This window comes from Rutidosis leptorrhynchoides, chromosome 6 (assembly GCF_046630445.1).
Source record: "Rutidosis leptorrhynchoides isolate AG116_Rl617_1_P2 chromosome 6, CSIRO_AGI_Rlap_v1, whole genome shotgun sequence".
NCBI lineage: Eukaryota > Viridiplantae > Streptophyta > Magnoliopsida > Asterales > Asteraceae > Rutidosis > Rutidosis leptorrhynchoides.
The window spans coordinates 430,154,070-430,168,991 of NC_092338.1; the positions used below are offsets into that span (position 1 = coordinate 430,154,070).

General features: G+C 34.7%; 2 protein-coding genes and 1 long non-coding RNA gene across 6 annotated transcripts; 2 read left to right on the forward strand and 1 right to left on the reverse strand.

Annotated features, from left to right (window-relative positions):
• Positions 1–991: 991 nt before the first annotated feature.
• Positions 992–5,042, forward strand: LOC139855792 (pentatricopeptide repeat-containing protein At4g31070, mitochondrial-like). 4 transcript variants are annotated; one of them, XR_011761565.1, is made up of 4 exons: positions 992–2,851; positions 4,233–4,355; positions 4,576–4,638; positions 4,957–5,042. XR_011761565.1 is itself a non-coding variant. In XM_071845037.1 (2 exons), exon 1 carries the CDS (start codon positions 1,003–1,005, stop codon positions 2,824–2,826), a length of 1,824 nt encoding a protein of 607 aa, XP_071701138.1. In that variant the 5' UTR covers positions 992–1,002; the 3' UTR covers positions 2,827–2,851; positions 4,233–4,392. The 4 variants fall into 4 exon arrangements, 1 of the variants encoding a protein (XP_071701138.1); XR_011761564.1 differs by having other exon boundaries at positions 4,954–5,035; XR_011761566.1 differs by having other exon boundaries at positions 1,313–2,804; positions 4,954–5,035.
• Positions 5,043–5,110: 68 nt separating this feature from the next.
• On the forward strand, positions 5,111–6,066 carry LOC139851806 (uncharacterized). The gene is made up of 3 exons (XR_011760745.1): positions 5,111–5,234; positions 5,528–5,597; positions 5,891–6,066. It is a non-coding gene; the product is annotated as an uncharacterized lncRNA (long non-coding RNA).
• A 479-nt stretch (positions 6,067–6,545) lies between these two features.
• Positions 6,546–10,960, reverse strand: LOC139855251 (uncharacterized). The gene is made up of 4 exons (XM_071844488.1): positions 10,808–10,960; positions 7,662–8,363; positions 6,675–7,430; positions 6,546–6,584 (listed from the first exon to the last, which is right to left on the reverse strand). The coding sequence occupies exons 1-4, from the start codon at positions 10,958–10,960 to the stop codon at positions 6,546–6,548; spliced, it is 1,650 nt and encodes a 549-aa protein (XP_071700589.1).
• Positions 10,961–14,922: the final 3,962 nt, after the last annotated feature.

Genomic DNA, 14,922 nt, shown 5'->3' on the forward strand with positions numbered 1-14,922 from the left:
GGATTTAAAATGCTTGTATTTAAAATCCTATCCTCAGTTTGGTTCACGTTTTTAACTCAAAGGATTTCAAAAAAGTGTCTAAAATATCTCTTCTTTCTTCTTACTTCTCCATCAATAGAAAAAAAATTAATATAGTACAAGTTAATTTGTATAATGAGAACCAGCAAATTTATAAACAAAATCTAATTAGTCTCTAGAAACAAAATCATTGTTTAGCTCCAAAATCATCAAATAATAAAATCGTTGCTGAATTTGATTCAAACCCAAACATGATTTATGAACATCAGTTACAACCACCACTATCGCACCGACATCTTCAGCCACCACCACCGCCATGGCCGAGATCTTCAACCATCGCCATGGCCGAGATCTTCAACAACTACCACCATGGCCGAGATCTTCAACAACTACCACCATGGCCGAGATATTCGAACCCAAACGAATTTGGTTTGTAAAATAAAATATTGAAATAATGGAGCTGAGCACATATATGGGTTTGATAAGCACGAAGATGGATTTTGTATAGAACTTGATGGGAAAGAAGATAATGTTGGTGGGTTTTGATGGGGAAGAAATATATTTGTGAAGAGAGAAGAAGAGATGAGCCGAGGCGGGTGGGATTTGTGGGTGGGATTTGAAATCCTCCATCAACTCCAAGGATTTAAAATCCCTTGTACTTGGCATTTGAAATACAAATCCCATCTTTAAAAACTCCAACCAAACACATATTTTCCTGGGATTTCAAATACAAATCCCATGAAATCCAACCAACCAAACACCCCCTTATAAACAGACGAATATAAATACTCTCTTTTATCCGCTCTAGCCCTCTATTTTCTTAATTTAAATATAAATGCTCGCAACCACCAAATTGTTACTCACTTCTCAGTTTTCAGCACTTCGTTTCATTCAGCCAACTGCAATGTTAATAACTAATAATAATGTTACGGTTCATTGGTAGATAAATCTTTAGAAGACGGTTGATGATATCTCATTTAAACAATGACTAATTATTTTGTTAGAAGATTTACATCCACTTCAATTGCACAGTCAGATTTCAAACTTCTGAAAAAATGCAAAGATTTGATGTTACAAGGATTACATGTCGAGGCTCTTCATCTTTACAAAAACCAACAGCCCCATTTTCATCTTCACTCTTTCACTTATGTTCTTCCTTCACTCATTAAAGCTTGTTCCTTTTCTCATATTCATTATGGCCTTGGACTTCAGCTTCATTCCCATTCCCTTAAATTGGGTCTTGATTCAGAACCTGTAGTTTCAAATTCAGTAATCTCCTTTTATGGTAAATTCTGTGATGTTAAATCAGCACGTAAGGTGTTCGATGAAATGCCTCAAAGAGATTTCATATCATGGAATTCAATGATAAATTGTTTCGTAAGAAATGGGGATTGTGTGGAAGCGTTGGAGATTTTTAAAGAAATGTATAAAAGTGGGTTCGTTGCAAAACCTGAATTGGTTGCTAGCATTGTTTCTGTATGGGCCCATTATGGGTGTGCAAGTGTAGGGAAAATGATTCATGCTCTTTCTATAGTTGATGAGAGATTTGAGAAACAATCAGTGTTTCTATCAACAGCACTTGTGAACTTGTATTGGAGGTCCGAGGATTCTGTGATGGCATTTCGTGTTTTTGATGATATGACGGATAAAAACGAGGTCTCTTGGACTACCATGATTCCAGGATATGTTTCAACTAATGATTATTTCACAGCACTTGATTGTTTTAGACTAATGCAGAGGAATGGTTTTAAGCCTAATAGAGTGACACTAATTAGTGTTTTACCCGCATGTGTCGAATTAGGTACAGTTAGTCTTGGCAAAGAAATTCACGCGTATGCTTTTCGTTACGGGTTGAATTCAGACATACGTGTAATATCATCTTTGGTTCATTTATATTCAAAGCACACAGATTCATTTCTTCTTGCAGAACTACTATTTGAAAAGTCAACGCAGAAAGATGTTGTACTCTGGAGTGCAATAATCGCAGGTTGCTCTCAGTTTAAACAAACAGCCAATAAGTCGATAGCACTGTTGAATCAAATGCGAAAAGATGGGATTCAACCAAACTCTGTAACCATATTATTAGTACTTACTGCTTGTACTAATATACCATCATTAGCCCTTGGATGTGGACTACATGGCTATGTGGTTAAGTCAGGTTTAGATTATGATATGTCCATAACAAACTCTCTTTGTAATATGTACTCAAAGTGCGGTTCACTTAAAGAATCACATGAAGTTTTTCTAGAAATGTCTAAACCAGATTGTATTTCTTGGAGTGCACTAATTAATGCATATGGTGTTCATGGTTGTGGTGAAGAAGCCTTACAACTGTTTAGTGAGATGAAAGAAAAAGGTATACAGTGTGATTCAATTACATTTCTTTCTGTGTTATCAGCATGTAACCATTCTGGATTAATCGAAGAAGGGTGCAGATTATTTTCTGAAGCTATAAAAAGTGAAAATGAAATAATAAATTTGGATCATTACGCTTGTTATATTGATCTTCTTGGAAAGGCAGGGAAGATTGAATTAGCTATTGATGTGTTGAGAACAATGCCTATGAAACCTAGTCCTAAGATTATGAGTTCATTAGTGTCTGCTTGCAAGATTCATGGAAGATTGGATTATGTGGAAAGTTTGTTAAGTTGGTTTATTGAATCAGAACCTGGTAATGCGGCTAACCATACGTTGTTGAGTATGATTTATGCTGAATTTGGAAAATGGTTGAACGTGGAGGGTATACAGAAGGATATGAAACTGAGTGGTTTGAAAAAGAATTATGGGTACAGTAGACTTGAATCTTAGTCCAGACTTTTTCTGATGTATTGAGGTTAGATGTTAGATTAATGATGTTTATTACATGTGCCAAATGGGTGGGTTGGGTAACTGATTGCAAGTTTGTTGCCCCTGCAACATCACAAGTCGTGATGGCAAAATGGAAAGAAATTTAAAAATCCTTACTAAAATGTTATATTATTTTTTGTGTGTTTTATAAGACGTATCATATAAGGTAAATATATGACATATTCATGGATTAAACATAACATCCTTAGGAACCACAGAGGCTATTTGTGTAGTTTAAGCATAAGTCAAAAGAATAAACTTGTTCTATAGCACAAGGACTTGTGTATTTTACTTAAAATTTGCTCCTTCAACAAACTTACAAAAAGGACCTTACACCCCCTCCCGTCACCAAAAAAAAAAAAAAAAAAAAAAATAATAAATAAAAAAAAAATAATAATAATAATAATAAATAAATAAATATAACCAAATGTATTAAAAGACCAAACACTGATTCTGAGAACCCTTCATTTGTTTCCTGTATATCTCCTTTGAAATAGGCAGATCCTTCATCTTTTATTTGTCCTTGATTGAATATGCAGTAGAATGGGGTTTGTTTGTTTTTTAAATCAATTTCATAATATTCTATCCTTCTCTGCGTAGGGTGTCTCATGTTTGAATTATTATTTGACCATTACATCCATAATCCTAGCATAACTTTACATGAAACCGATCATTTTGATATCAATGAAAGAGAATGTCTACAAGATTTGTAAGAACAATCTCTATCACTAGATAGATACATGAACAAATCGATACTTGATATTTTGGATTATGGATTTCATTGGAAAAATGTTAATATGCTTATTTTTTATGATTTCATATAGTTTTATGAAGAAAAAAAAAACCTAGAAACATCTATCCTCCTAAGGATATATATGAATGATTATCATATCTTACAATTAATGCAAATTTTGTGAAGTCTTTTGAGAAACTTGAAATCCAATGTTGGTAGTAAATTATTTTTGAAATGACCAAATAAGATATATGCTCTATGAAGAGATAGGCTTTGATCTCAAACACCAAACTGTAAACTGTATTATGCTTGGAAGGTTACTTTCAAATCTTAATTTAGTTATAAGAAAAGAAACATAGAAAGGTAGTCCATATTCTATTAGTTTGGTAGAGTTTGATAATTTTTTGCTTAAAAGTTCAATGTGGACCTTTAAACTATTACAGTATATGATTTCGGTACACTGCAGGACAATGGTTGTTAATTGATGTTCAAAAACACTTAGTATTGCACATATGCACTCATATAACACTTGAAGGCTCATGTATTTTTTTTTATTTTTCTTTTTTTGGATTAATACAAATTTATATATACTTAATTGCTTGATACACATTACTCTTTTATTCTTGTTTATTAGATCTTGTGGCTGAAAAATCCAAGAAGTAGAGGAGCGTATTATGGCTTCTTTCTACCCGCTGCTTTTCTACTCTGCCTAGCATTATTCATAGGCACTATATTTGTTGGTAAAGATCAAACAGAGGTACGTACTTATTAAATTTTATGTCATCTCATATCTATTTTACTGCCTACAATTAAAAACTGCATACTGAGTAGTTACCTAGGATAAGGTACCGTTGTTGATATTTAATTATAATCTTGAGATTCTTCACAACTTTTTTTTTTTTTTTTTTTTTTTTTTTTCTCTATTGGGATTGTTGGATTGGTTGCATATTTTAACAAAATTGGGTGTTTCCGTTTAGAAATCTTTAAGATGGGGCATAGACGTTATGCGAGGCTCTGGATATTCAAAAATAACAAGTGAGGTTTGTTTTCCTTTCATGTCTTTATCAATCGCTCAACTATTTGTGAATCATTTTGTTTAATATAAAAAAAGATGGAGATATGTTCTTATTGATTTCCAACTGTGTATTACAACAAGTCACAATGAATATATACTTTTGAAGTGTGTATTCATTTGTTGTCACTTAACATTCTAAACCTCTCTCTCTCTCTTTTTTTTTTTTTTTTTTTTTTTTATAGATTGGATAGAAGTAATGAGTTTTGATCAGAGAAATAATTAAAGTTCAATGCACACTCATTTGATTAGTAAATATACTGAAAACTTTCGTTTCGTCCAGAAGTTGCAACCGCAACCATCTCCACCTCTACAACCAGAACCGCAACCGCAGGCGCAGCCAGCTATCCGACCTCATCTGTAACCACTGCAATACCGAGACATATGCAGTTCCGGTGATGGTTCTGAAATTATATACTTTTTAGGTGTTTTATGTTTGCAGATATATCTATCAATAGTGAAAGATGAAGGGCTTGAGATCTCACAACCGGCACTTGAGATAAAACTATGTCACAGGTTCATCATACAATTACTGCACAAATGGACTAACTCAACTATTCACAGGTTCTCTCCATAGCTGTTTGATGTTTGTATATATAATTTGAAAGGGTTAAGTGTATTCAACTTTAAAAGTTCAACTATATGTATTGAACTTCCAATTATTGTTATTGTATGTATCTGATTACTTTTTCATCAAGAAACCCTACAAGTGAGTTATATAGTTGGATACATACAGCCGAATTTGGATAAAATTCGATACCATTTTCAGACACTCAACCGGATTTTAAAGAAATGTGCATACTATTATTTATTCACGTGGGTGATTTGTAAATAATAATGATTTTTTGCATCTTTAGAAGGGTGGGTTAATCCTAGTAATAGCAAGCACGGATGTGACTGGACAACTGAATATCCTCCCTGCACTGAGTAAGGTTTCAAAGCTAATAATTTACTAATGTTACACATGTAAACATCAGTAATTTCAAGTACTTTATCGCCTGATTTGGATAACAATATTCAAAAAGGTGAATTGCAATACCATCAAATTTTCACATCATTTCCAATTTGGTGACCGGACTTCAAAAAACGTCACTAAATTCAGTATACTGATTATTTTGACCACACTTGACCATTGACGTAGAAATGATGATTTAAGGTTCCATGCCCCATTCTATATATACTGCTCTATTTGTTCATAACATTAAAAGTTATTTTGATAGGGAGAGAGAACCAGAAACGTTGGGGTTGTGGATGCTGTAATACATTGTTCACTATGGTATGGCCAACCTTCGGGGATACTCAAAATGAGGTCAGTCTTGTGATCATTTTAATAATTAAAAAAAAAAATTATCTTTCAGTATTGGACATCCTGTTTTAATAATGACCTATTATAAAATAATGCTTTACCACAATCTATTTTCTTTAAGAGTTAAAAGTCATAGATTTGCAACCGTGAAATTGTTTTGGGTACATACTCAAGCACAAAAAAGATTTTGACCAACTAATTTCATTATTCATTTTCTTTTGCAAAGCAAGACAATTAAATAAACAAATCATCCCTCCGAAAATACAGCAATACACCAAAATTTGAGTACCAACTAATATCATTCCGATCACTTCTACTAAAAAATTTGAGTACGAACACGCCTGATGAAGGAAATTATATCAAACGCCTGATGGGCATTTAATTATGTAAGCATACAAATGTAATAGTAAGACGATGAGATTCACGACAGATTAAAAAAAAAAAAAAGCTCCAGTACAGAAATGAGTCTTACAATACTTATAGATGGTTACACGTAGAGATTCACCATAGATAAAGTAACCTTGCTTTATGTCTTTCGGTGTTAAACACTGAATTTCAGTTACACTTAATCATTTGGCGTCATTCATCCTTCTATAGGTTCGACGTCCCTATGGAAAATTAGTAAAAATTAAAATTTTACAAAGGAACCGTTGGAACTCAATAAATATCAATGAAAAAATTTCAACTTCAATAAATACCTTTTTTTTATTGGTGATTATAAAGGAGTTGATGTCTTGTTCCCCTACATCAATCAAGCCTTCATTTGATTCTATTTCTTTTAGCTCTGGAGCAACAACAAATCCGTTGGTGAAAACTGATAGTAGGGGGCATTGTTTGATTACCAAGGTACTCAATAGTGGCAACGAAAAGTCCTTCTTCCATAAGCAAAATCCATTTAACCTTCGAAGATATTCAAGTTTTAAGGACTTTAGACAAGGTAACACAATTTGCTCACAGTCATCATCTTTCTTAACAATTTCCCTCATAAGAAAACAATGTGTTACATGTAGCTCTTGAAGTTGCGTAAGACTACCAACCATCGAAGTTGTAAATACATATTCCAAACTTTTGCAATTATGAATACAAAGTCTTGTTAAGTTAGGTAACTCCAATTGTCCCCACTGATTGCTTACCCATAAATACTTCAAACTGCTCAGCTCTTCCAGGTCTAGTTCTCTTAGCTTCGGAAGTTTCACAACAATTTGTGATTCGTTCTTAAATTCATTATGTGTCACTTCCAATGCTATTTCAAACATCTTCTCTACAAATTCACACCTCTTTGCATGAATCTTTTCAAGATTTTGCAGTTGTAACAACTCATTGGATGCAATAATCACTTCACCTTTGTAAGCGTTTTCCACATATAATTCATTGATATCCTGTAATGAGCGAGGTTGCACATCATTCGAAATAGCAAGGCATGCTGTTGTACGATCTAAACTTGGAGACGAGGTCTGTAAAGCCATACAATTAATGATTAACCAATAAAGATTTTAATTAAAAATCCAAGTCTTCAACTAAATTTTTTGTTGTTATTAAATTTGCAAACAAATCAAATTGAAACATCGTTAATGTATATTATCATTTTGGTATAAGAATCAATATCTATAATGCAACTCCAAACATCACATAACCTTTGATTGGACGATCTCATAATTACATATTCCCTACAAATAAAAATGTACCTGAGATGAAGCGGTCGTCGAATAGAAGTTATAAACTTCAGGACTTAATTTTCCGAAGGTTGCATGCTCCACGTACTTGAGCCTCCGAGCTATTGACTTACTACCTGTGAAAGCCATCATTTTGTGGCATCCTTTAATGATAACATCATTCAATAGTGGCCATTGGAATTCATTTCTCCCCAAGAAGAAACCTTCAAGATTTGATAGATAGACCAGTTTAATTACTTTCAAACGTGGAAAGTCCACAACCTTATTAGGTGATGTAGTTTGTTCTCCTTCTTCCTTAACAATCACTTTCATTCCCTTGCACCATTTTATTCTTATCACTTCGAGTTTCTTAAGGCTTTCAAGTGTGGAAAATGTGAATATATATTCCAAATTATCACAATTACTGATACATATTTCCTTTAGGATTGATAAATTATGAGAAGTAACATTTCCAAGTCTTGGAATTGAACTAGAAGTATCAGTAGCGCGACTTCCATCGTCAAAGATAGTACTATGACACACATTATCGTTCTCTACTGTAGATGCAAATACCTCCTTCATATTGTTGCATTTGTATATCAGCATCTCTTCAACCTTTAGCCTTTGACCTGCTGTATACGACGGAATCACACTTGACAAAGCATCACATTCCATTATACGTATCTCTCGAGAGTATAGACATAAGGACCAGTAAACGACACCCACTCGAGGAACCTGTAACCAAAAAGGCTAATTATATCATTAAAGCTTAACTATTGGTTGTTACCCATGGAAATAAAATTAACTATTTAATCTCTCAACGACACAAAATTAATATACATCTATTCAAAAATTGCGGTCGGTCATTTGATTTTACAATTAACTTTTAATATTCATGTTAACTCATGTAATGCAATATGAACGCATTATTTTTACCACAAATTTAACTTATCTTAAAACACTAGAACTTCCTCCTACTCCTTACAAGAAAAGTTTGGTGGTTTGCAGGGGTGGAACTAGAGTGGGGTGAGGTGGGGCGCCCGCCCCAGTGGATTTGAAATTTTCAAACCTAAAGTTTGGAATTTTTTATTTTGCCCCAAACGACTATATTTTGCCCTAAAAAACTTCATATTTTGCTCAAAAGCCTGCATATTTTGCCCCAAAAGTCTCCATATATTGTCCAAAAGCCTCCATATTTTGTCCAAAAGCCTCCATATTTTGCTCCCAACACAAAAGCTCATGCCCAAAAGGTTGTATTGAATGCTAATGATTTTAAAAATAAAATTCGCTCCTGGCGAAAAAGTTTTCTGGTTTCGCCACTGGTGGTGTGTGTGGAGGTAAGAGAGAGATATTTTTGCCTTTTGGTGGAACATTAGTGGTACCTTGCCTAATGAGGTCTAAATGCGATTAGTGGAGCTAACTATGATTATGGTTCAACAGAGGCGAATACAGTATGCTTGGCTGATCGTTATGTTATGCTTTGGCTAATTTGGAAGTGGCGTAAAAAGGTAGTTCACAAGGTGCAAGCATGCAGAAACGCTATTCTAAATGAAGATGTTTTCGCAAACACTCATGCTCTCTCCCCACTATGGATATTGATTAAACAGAAGTCGGAAGCTTAAAGGAGTATTGGATTAATGGGGATTGATCAAGATTGCAGGTGTATAGAAGACAGCAATTGGCGATTTGGAGTTTAACTCACATATATGTGTTAGTTTAAAGTAGCTGTTTTGGAGCTATTTTGGTGTATCAATGTATTAGTTCAATGGATCGCCTCTTGCGATCTGTGCTGTAATACTTGATTTGGTGATAATAATACTAACAAGCAGGAAGGATTCGCGTGTTGCATGCAGTTTAAGTTATGTTTTAATATGCAATCTTAGTTATGGTTTCATATTCTTAGACAAGTAGTTGATTTCATTAGGGAATTGAGGATCCATCGAGGTTCTATTGATCATGTCCCCTTCCCAACAGTTGGAACTTGTCTTGGGGTGTCTTTGGCTTTACGAGAGAAAGATCGCCGTAGAAAAAAGTATTTCTCTTCCCGTCCCAGGTCATAGATGCGTCCATAGAAGAGGAAATCGCAATGCATCTTGCTCAGCAGGCGTAGCTTAGAGTGAGAGTGTAGCGGGGGTAAGGTAAGGAGGCTGCCAGAGAGGAACGCAAACCGGCCTATTAAGCGCAACTAAGCTACTATGCGCCGGACGTTAAAGGGGGAGAAAAATGGAGGGAGAAAGAGACTAATATCTCTACTTTGATAGCACATGAGTGCTTTCATTGCTTTCATTCCCTGCCACTTCTATAATTGGCTATTTCTTATCGGCAATTGAAGACAAAATCTTTCATGATCCATTCTAACTTGATTTGTTTGCCTGCAGTCTAAGTTGGTGTTTGTCAAAGTTGCAGTTTATGTTGGTTGTGATTTAGTCAGGTGTTGAAGATTCTAGGTTCTTTGTGGATTATATGTAGTCTATTCACAAATAACGTATGAGGTTTGGTTTATAGTACACACACTTGAGACGTAGTTGAACCTACATTCATAGTCCAGGGATCATTCTCTAACATTCTGGACAGTCCAAGGGTCCCTGTGTAAATATTGAGAGGAGGTTTATATTTTGTATTCTATTTAGAGTTTATTTCATTCGGTCTTTTTGTAATCAGATTATAGTTTTGCTCTCTAGTTTTCAGTTACTCTCTCAATTCATTTATTGTAATTGAATGTGGATAGATTGAGTTTTATATTGTGGAGTTTTGATTGTCTTGTTCATCTTTGTTCTTGTGATTTTTTTTTGAACGGCGATTTTTTGGCATCAGTAGATCATTTATTTCAACGACCCTCATCATTTGCACGTAACACACACGTTCGGGCGGAAACCCGAACCCGATCGATGGTACCCGGGAACACATCCATTCGGGCAGTGGTTCCGGGTAGAGGTCCGTGAACGAATCCAGTAAAACCTCTCTATAGGGTCAATATATACCACCATTATTGATGTTCAATTGGTTTAAAGAAAATCATGTCATACTGATTTTGGTTGGAACAAATTGGTGTTCAAAAAATATTCCTATGATGTCTACTCAAACTTACCCAATGATGATATGATAATAATAATAATTCAAAAGACACCAGTGATGGCATAAATGCCTCTTTGGTTCATAATAGCAGTAGGCACACTAACAGGGATACCACTTATGATAATAGCAGTAGGCACACTAACAGGCACACTAACAGGGATACCACTTATGATACTAGCAGTAGGCACACTAACAGGGATCCAAATAACCCTTTTGATAACAAGGGAATAGATAGTACCACACGTTGTTGACAACATAGATGGTGACAAAGCAACACTGGGTGATCAAACTGATAATGAGAAGTCCCCAGATAGAAGATAGATCTGTTGATAAGACTAAGTAATTCTCATGAATCTGAGGGTAATGGGACTAGTGCCTTGCAACAGTCTGAGAAGGTCTAATATGCAAAAATTTTTAGCTAAAAGATTAGATGAGTTTGTTTTAAATGGAAAAGTCAAATATGGGACTGATTTTTTTTTCGAACGACTGAAATTTTAGTAATAAACTAGCAGGCTGCTAGAAAAAATAAAGAATACAAAAGAAAGGAAAACAGAAATTACAAAGAAAGAAGTGGGACTGATCATATGGGACTGATAGATACTTAAGGTATGCCAAGCTTGATAAAAATCAATTTTGTTTTACTTATGTTCTAAATAAAACTCTTGAGCCTGTGTAACAAACTGATTTCTGAAACAGTGAAATGGCGGGCCGCGCCATGTCCGTACGCGCCGCGCGGGTGAGCGGGAAGAAGGGCTGTTTTGCAATTTTAAAAATAAGTTAAGGACTTGTATGCAATTTTGCATGGGCGACTTTGGGGACTAAAGAGCAGATATGGGGACTTCATTTCCTCATTTCACCTTCAAGAAAAATCCCCAATTAGTGAGAGAAAGCTTAAATTAGAGAGAGGAAGCTCAAAATTTGTGAAGAAGATGGTGATGCATGCCCAAATTGGAGCTCCTCCATGGTGTTACTGATATCTAGCATCATTTTGATGCTAAGGTAAAACCCTATTTCGAATTTTAAGTGTTTAATCTTGAGTTAGAGTTAGGATTTGAGTTGATTTGTGTATGTAAACCCTAAGGTTGCAGGTTTAGGGTTTGATGACGAATTTGGTCATGGGTTGGGTGTTAATCACCAGATAAATTGTGTTTTGGTAAATTAGATGTTCATAAGAACATGTTTTGGGTGTTAAATTGTCAAGAAAATGGGTCATGCACACTAATTGTTTGATGAAATGCCCCAACTAGAAATTGTTGTTGTTTATGATGATATTTTTGGTTGAAATGAGTCCTTTAAGTGTGTATAAACTGATGTTGAGCAAATAAAAGTGTTATGGTTCATTTTGAGTTGAAATTGTGTCATTTTGGAGAAATTCGTATTTTGGACAGATTCGGAGTGTGATTTTGTGAAGGTCATATCATGCAAATCGTCACTCCGTTTAGGGCGTGTGAGTACTTTTCAGAAAGGTCTCCGAGTATACTTTCAAATGAATAAATATGTCTTTACTGAAAGTGGATTTAAGTTGGTCAAAATCTGCTGTAAAGAGGGGGCTGTCCGAATGGTCAAAATGGGCAAATTTTTGTACAAATGTTATTGTTTGGGATTTTGGGCTTGGTATAAGTGTCAAAAAACTTAAGGTGTTGTTGGGCTTGAATTACCACAGGTAGTGGTGATGGGTTGAGTCTTTTTGGGTCAAGTGCAATTTGGTTAAATGGCACTTGTTTGTGTGTGGGTTGAAATTACCACCCGTAGTGGTAATTTAGTTATGTCCATTTAGGTGACTAAATGGGCGGGTTTAGTGAGCAAGGTGAAAACCCTTGGTTAAGGGTGTTGGTGCTAAATTCTCTTATAGAGAATGGTTGTTTATGTGTTTGTATGCCTATATTTATATAGGTGATTTCTTGCTTGGATGCGGTGACGATGGTATTATATACATGGCTTGTGCTTGCGTTCCAAGGTGAGTGGAGTATTTATATGTGCATGTATATAAGTTGCTTGCTTGTAGGTGAAGTGGCGAGTCACTGGGCGTAAGGATCACTCTTCGTTGGCCACATGGTATGTGGCGAGTGACATCCGGGCGTAAGGGTTCACTCTTCGTTGGCCCCTTGATGCAAAGTGGTGAGTGATATCTGTAAGGTTTCACTATTCGGTGACCACGTTTGGCGGTTTGAAGTGTGGTGAGTGTTATTCACTCTTCGACGGCCACACGGTGCGTTGGAATGTGGAAAGTGTCACCTAACGGTTTCACTTTTCGGCGATCACATTCGTGTGTATGTGGCGGTGCTATCCGGAAATGGGTCGTATTCGAATACCTTGACATTTTGGAAATGGGTCAATGCTTAACTTAAAACTGCAAGTCTGTTTTGTGTGTTCTTGCACGCCGCGCAGAACTTGGCGCGCCGCGCAGTATAACTGAGTCTGGAATCAGGTGTTGAAATAAGCTTCGACAGTGAAATTCTGTTGTGGTGCGCGCCGCGCCAATGTACTGTAACTGGGACTGTTTCAAAAAAAAAAAACTTGTTGTTTTTCGGTAAACAGGTTTGGTTCGTTTCAAGTGGTATCAGAGCATGGTCTAAGGGTTCTAGGTAACTTTTCGATAGGTGCCTAGACTTAGACTCAATGATGTGAAAGTGTATGCGTGACTTGTAGAAATACGGGTCGGATCGAGAATAGTTAGTGCCTTAGTGTAGGTACACTAATTAGGACATGAAGATATGTGGGGCCTTAATTGGTGCTTGCTCTTGTGCCTTAGATAGATAGTCCCCTAAAGTAATTAGGTTGACTAGGAGGTTGCTTTCGGTGATAAATCCTTAAGTAATAGGATGCCATGCAGATATGATATATGTGCATTATCATTATAAATATATATATATATATATATATATATATATATATATATATATATATATATATATATATATATATATATATATATATTGAAAGGATCCCTAGAGAACTAGAGTATGTAGAGAACCCATATAACTCATAGATTGAACTTCAATCTATGTGGAGATTGAGCTTCAATCTATGAAGAAAAAAAAATACAATATGCACAAAAAAAAAAAACAGTCAATCTGCACAGAAAAAAAAAAGTGAATTTGCAAAAAAAAAAAAAAAAAAAAAAAAATTCTGCAAAAGAACATCAATCTGCACACAGATTGACTCAATCTGCACACAGATTGACTCAATCTGCACAAAAAAAAGTCAAATATGCACAGAAAAAAGTCGATCTGCAAAAAAAAAACACTGCAAAAAAACGCAGATTGACTCAATCTGCATAAAAAACAGAAAAAAAGTCGATCTGTAAAAAAAAAAAAATTCGTCAATCTGCAACAAAAAAAAAATCTGCACAGAAAAAAAAATCTGCAAAATATATATATATATATATATATATATATATATATATATATATATATATATATATATATATATATATGTGTGTGTGTGAATCTGCACGCATATTTACTGAATCTGCACGAGTTCCATGGGTTCTCTACTACCTTTGGTTCTCCATGGATCCTCACCCTATATATATATATATATATATATATATATATATATATATATATATATATATATATATATATATATATATATATATATATATATATATATATATATATATAGTGGTAGGATCAAGAGGGAAGTAACCAATCGGGGGGAAGCAAAAACTTTTTTTTTCGTTTTTTGAAAAAACTTTGTTCACGAACATTATAGATGGGATGAAAATATGAACATTTAGTAGAGACACTTTGTGATAAATGTTTTTATTTTGGCGGGAAAACGCTCGAAGAAGTAATATATAACAATTATCGTGTTTTTCGAGCGTATGTTGAGGTTTTAGCCATTGGGGTTTCGATATTAGGGTTTAGATATTAGGGTTTATAGGGTTTAGATATTATGGTTTAGAAATTTAGGGTTTAGGGTTTAGATTTAGGATTTAAATTGAGTTTTTAACACGAATGGTTTAGAGTTTAGGGTTTAGGGTTTAGGGTTTAGGGTTTGCTGTTTTGGGTTTATGGAATAAACCCAAAACACCAAACCCTAAACCCTAAACTCTAAATCAGGCTAAATTTTACTTCACAAAACATGAAGAAAAAAAAAACGTTCATATTCTTCACGAACAATATTATCTTGAATGTTATTTTTGTCGATCGTTTTCCCGCATAAATAATAACATTCATCACGAAGTGTCTCTTCTAAATGTTCAAATTTCCGT

Coding starts and splice junctions, on each gene's coding strand:
- LOC139855792 (XM_071845037.1), top strand. CDS start 1,003: ATGACTAATTATTTTGTTAGAAGATTTACATCCACTTCAATTGCACAG.
- LOC139855251 (XM_071844488.1), bottom strand. CDS start 10,960: ATGTTGTCAACAACGTGTGGTACTATCTATTCCCTTGTTATCAAAAGG. Junction 8,364..10,807: donor TTATCATAAGTGGTATCCCT/GTTAGTGTGCCT, acceptor TTTTGGTTACAG/GTTCCTCGAGTGGGTGTCGT. Junction 7,431..7,661: donor CGACGACCGCTTCATCTCAG/GTACATTTTTAT, acceptor ATGGCTTTACAG/ACCTCGTCTCCAAGTTTAGA.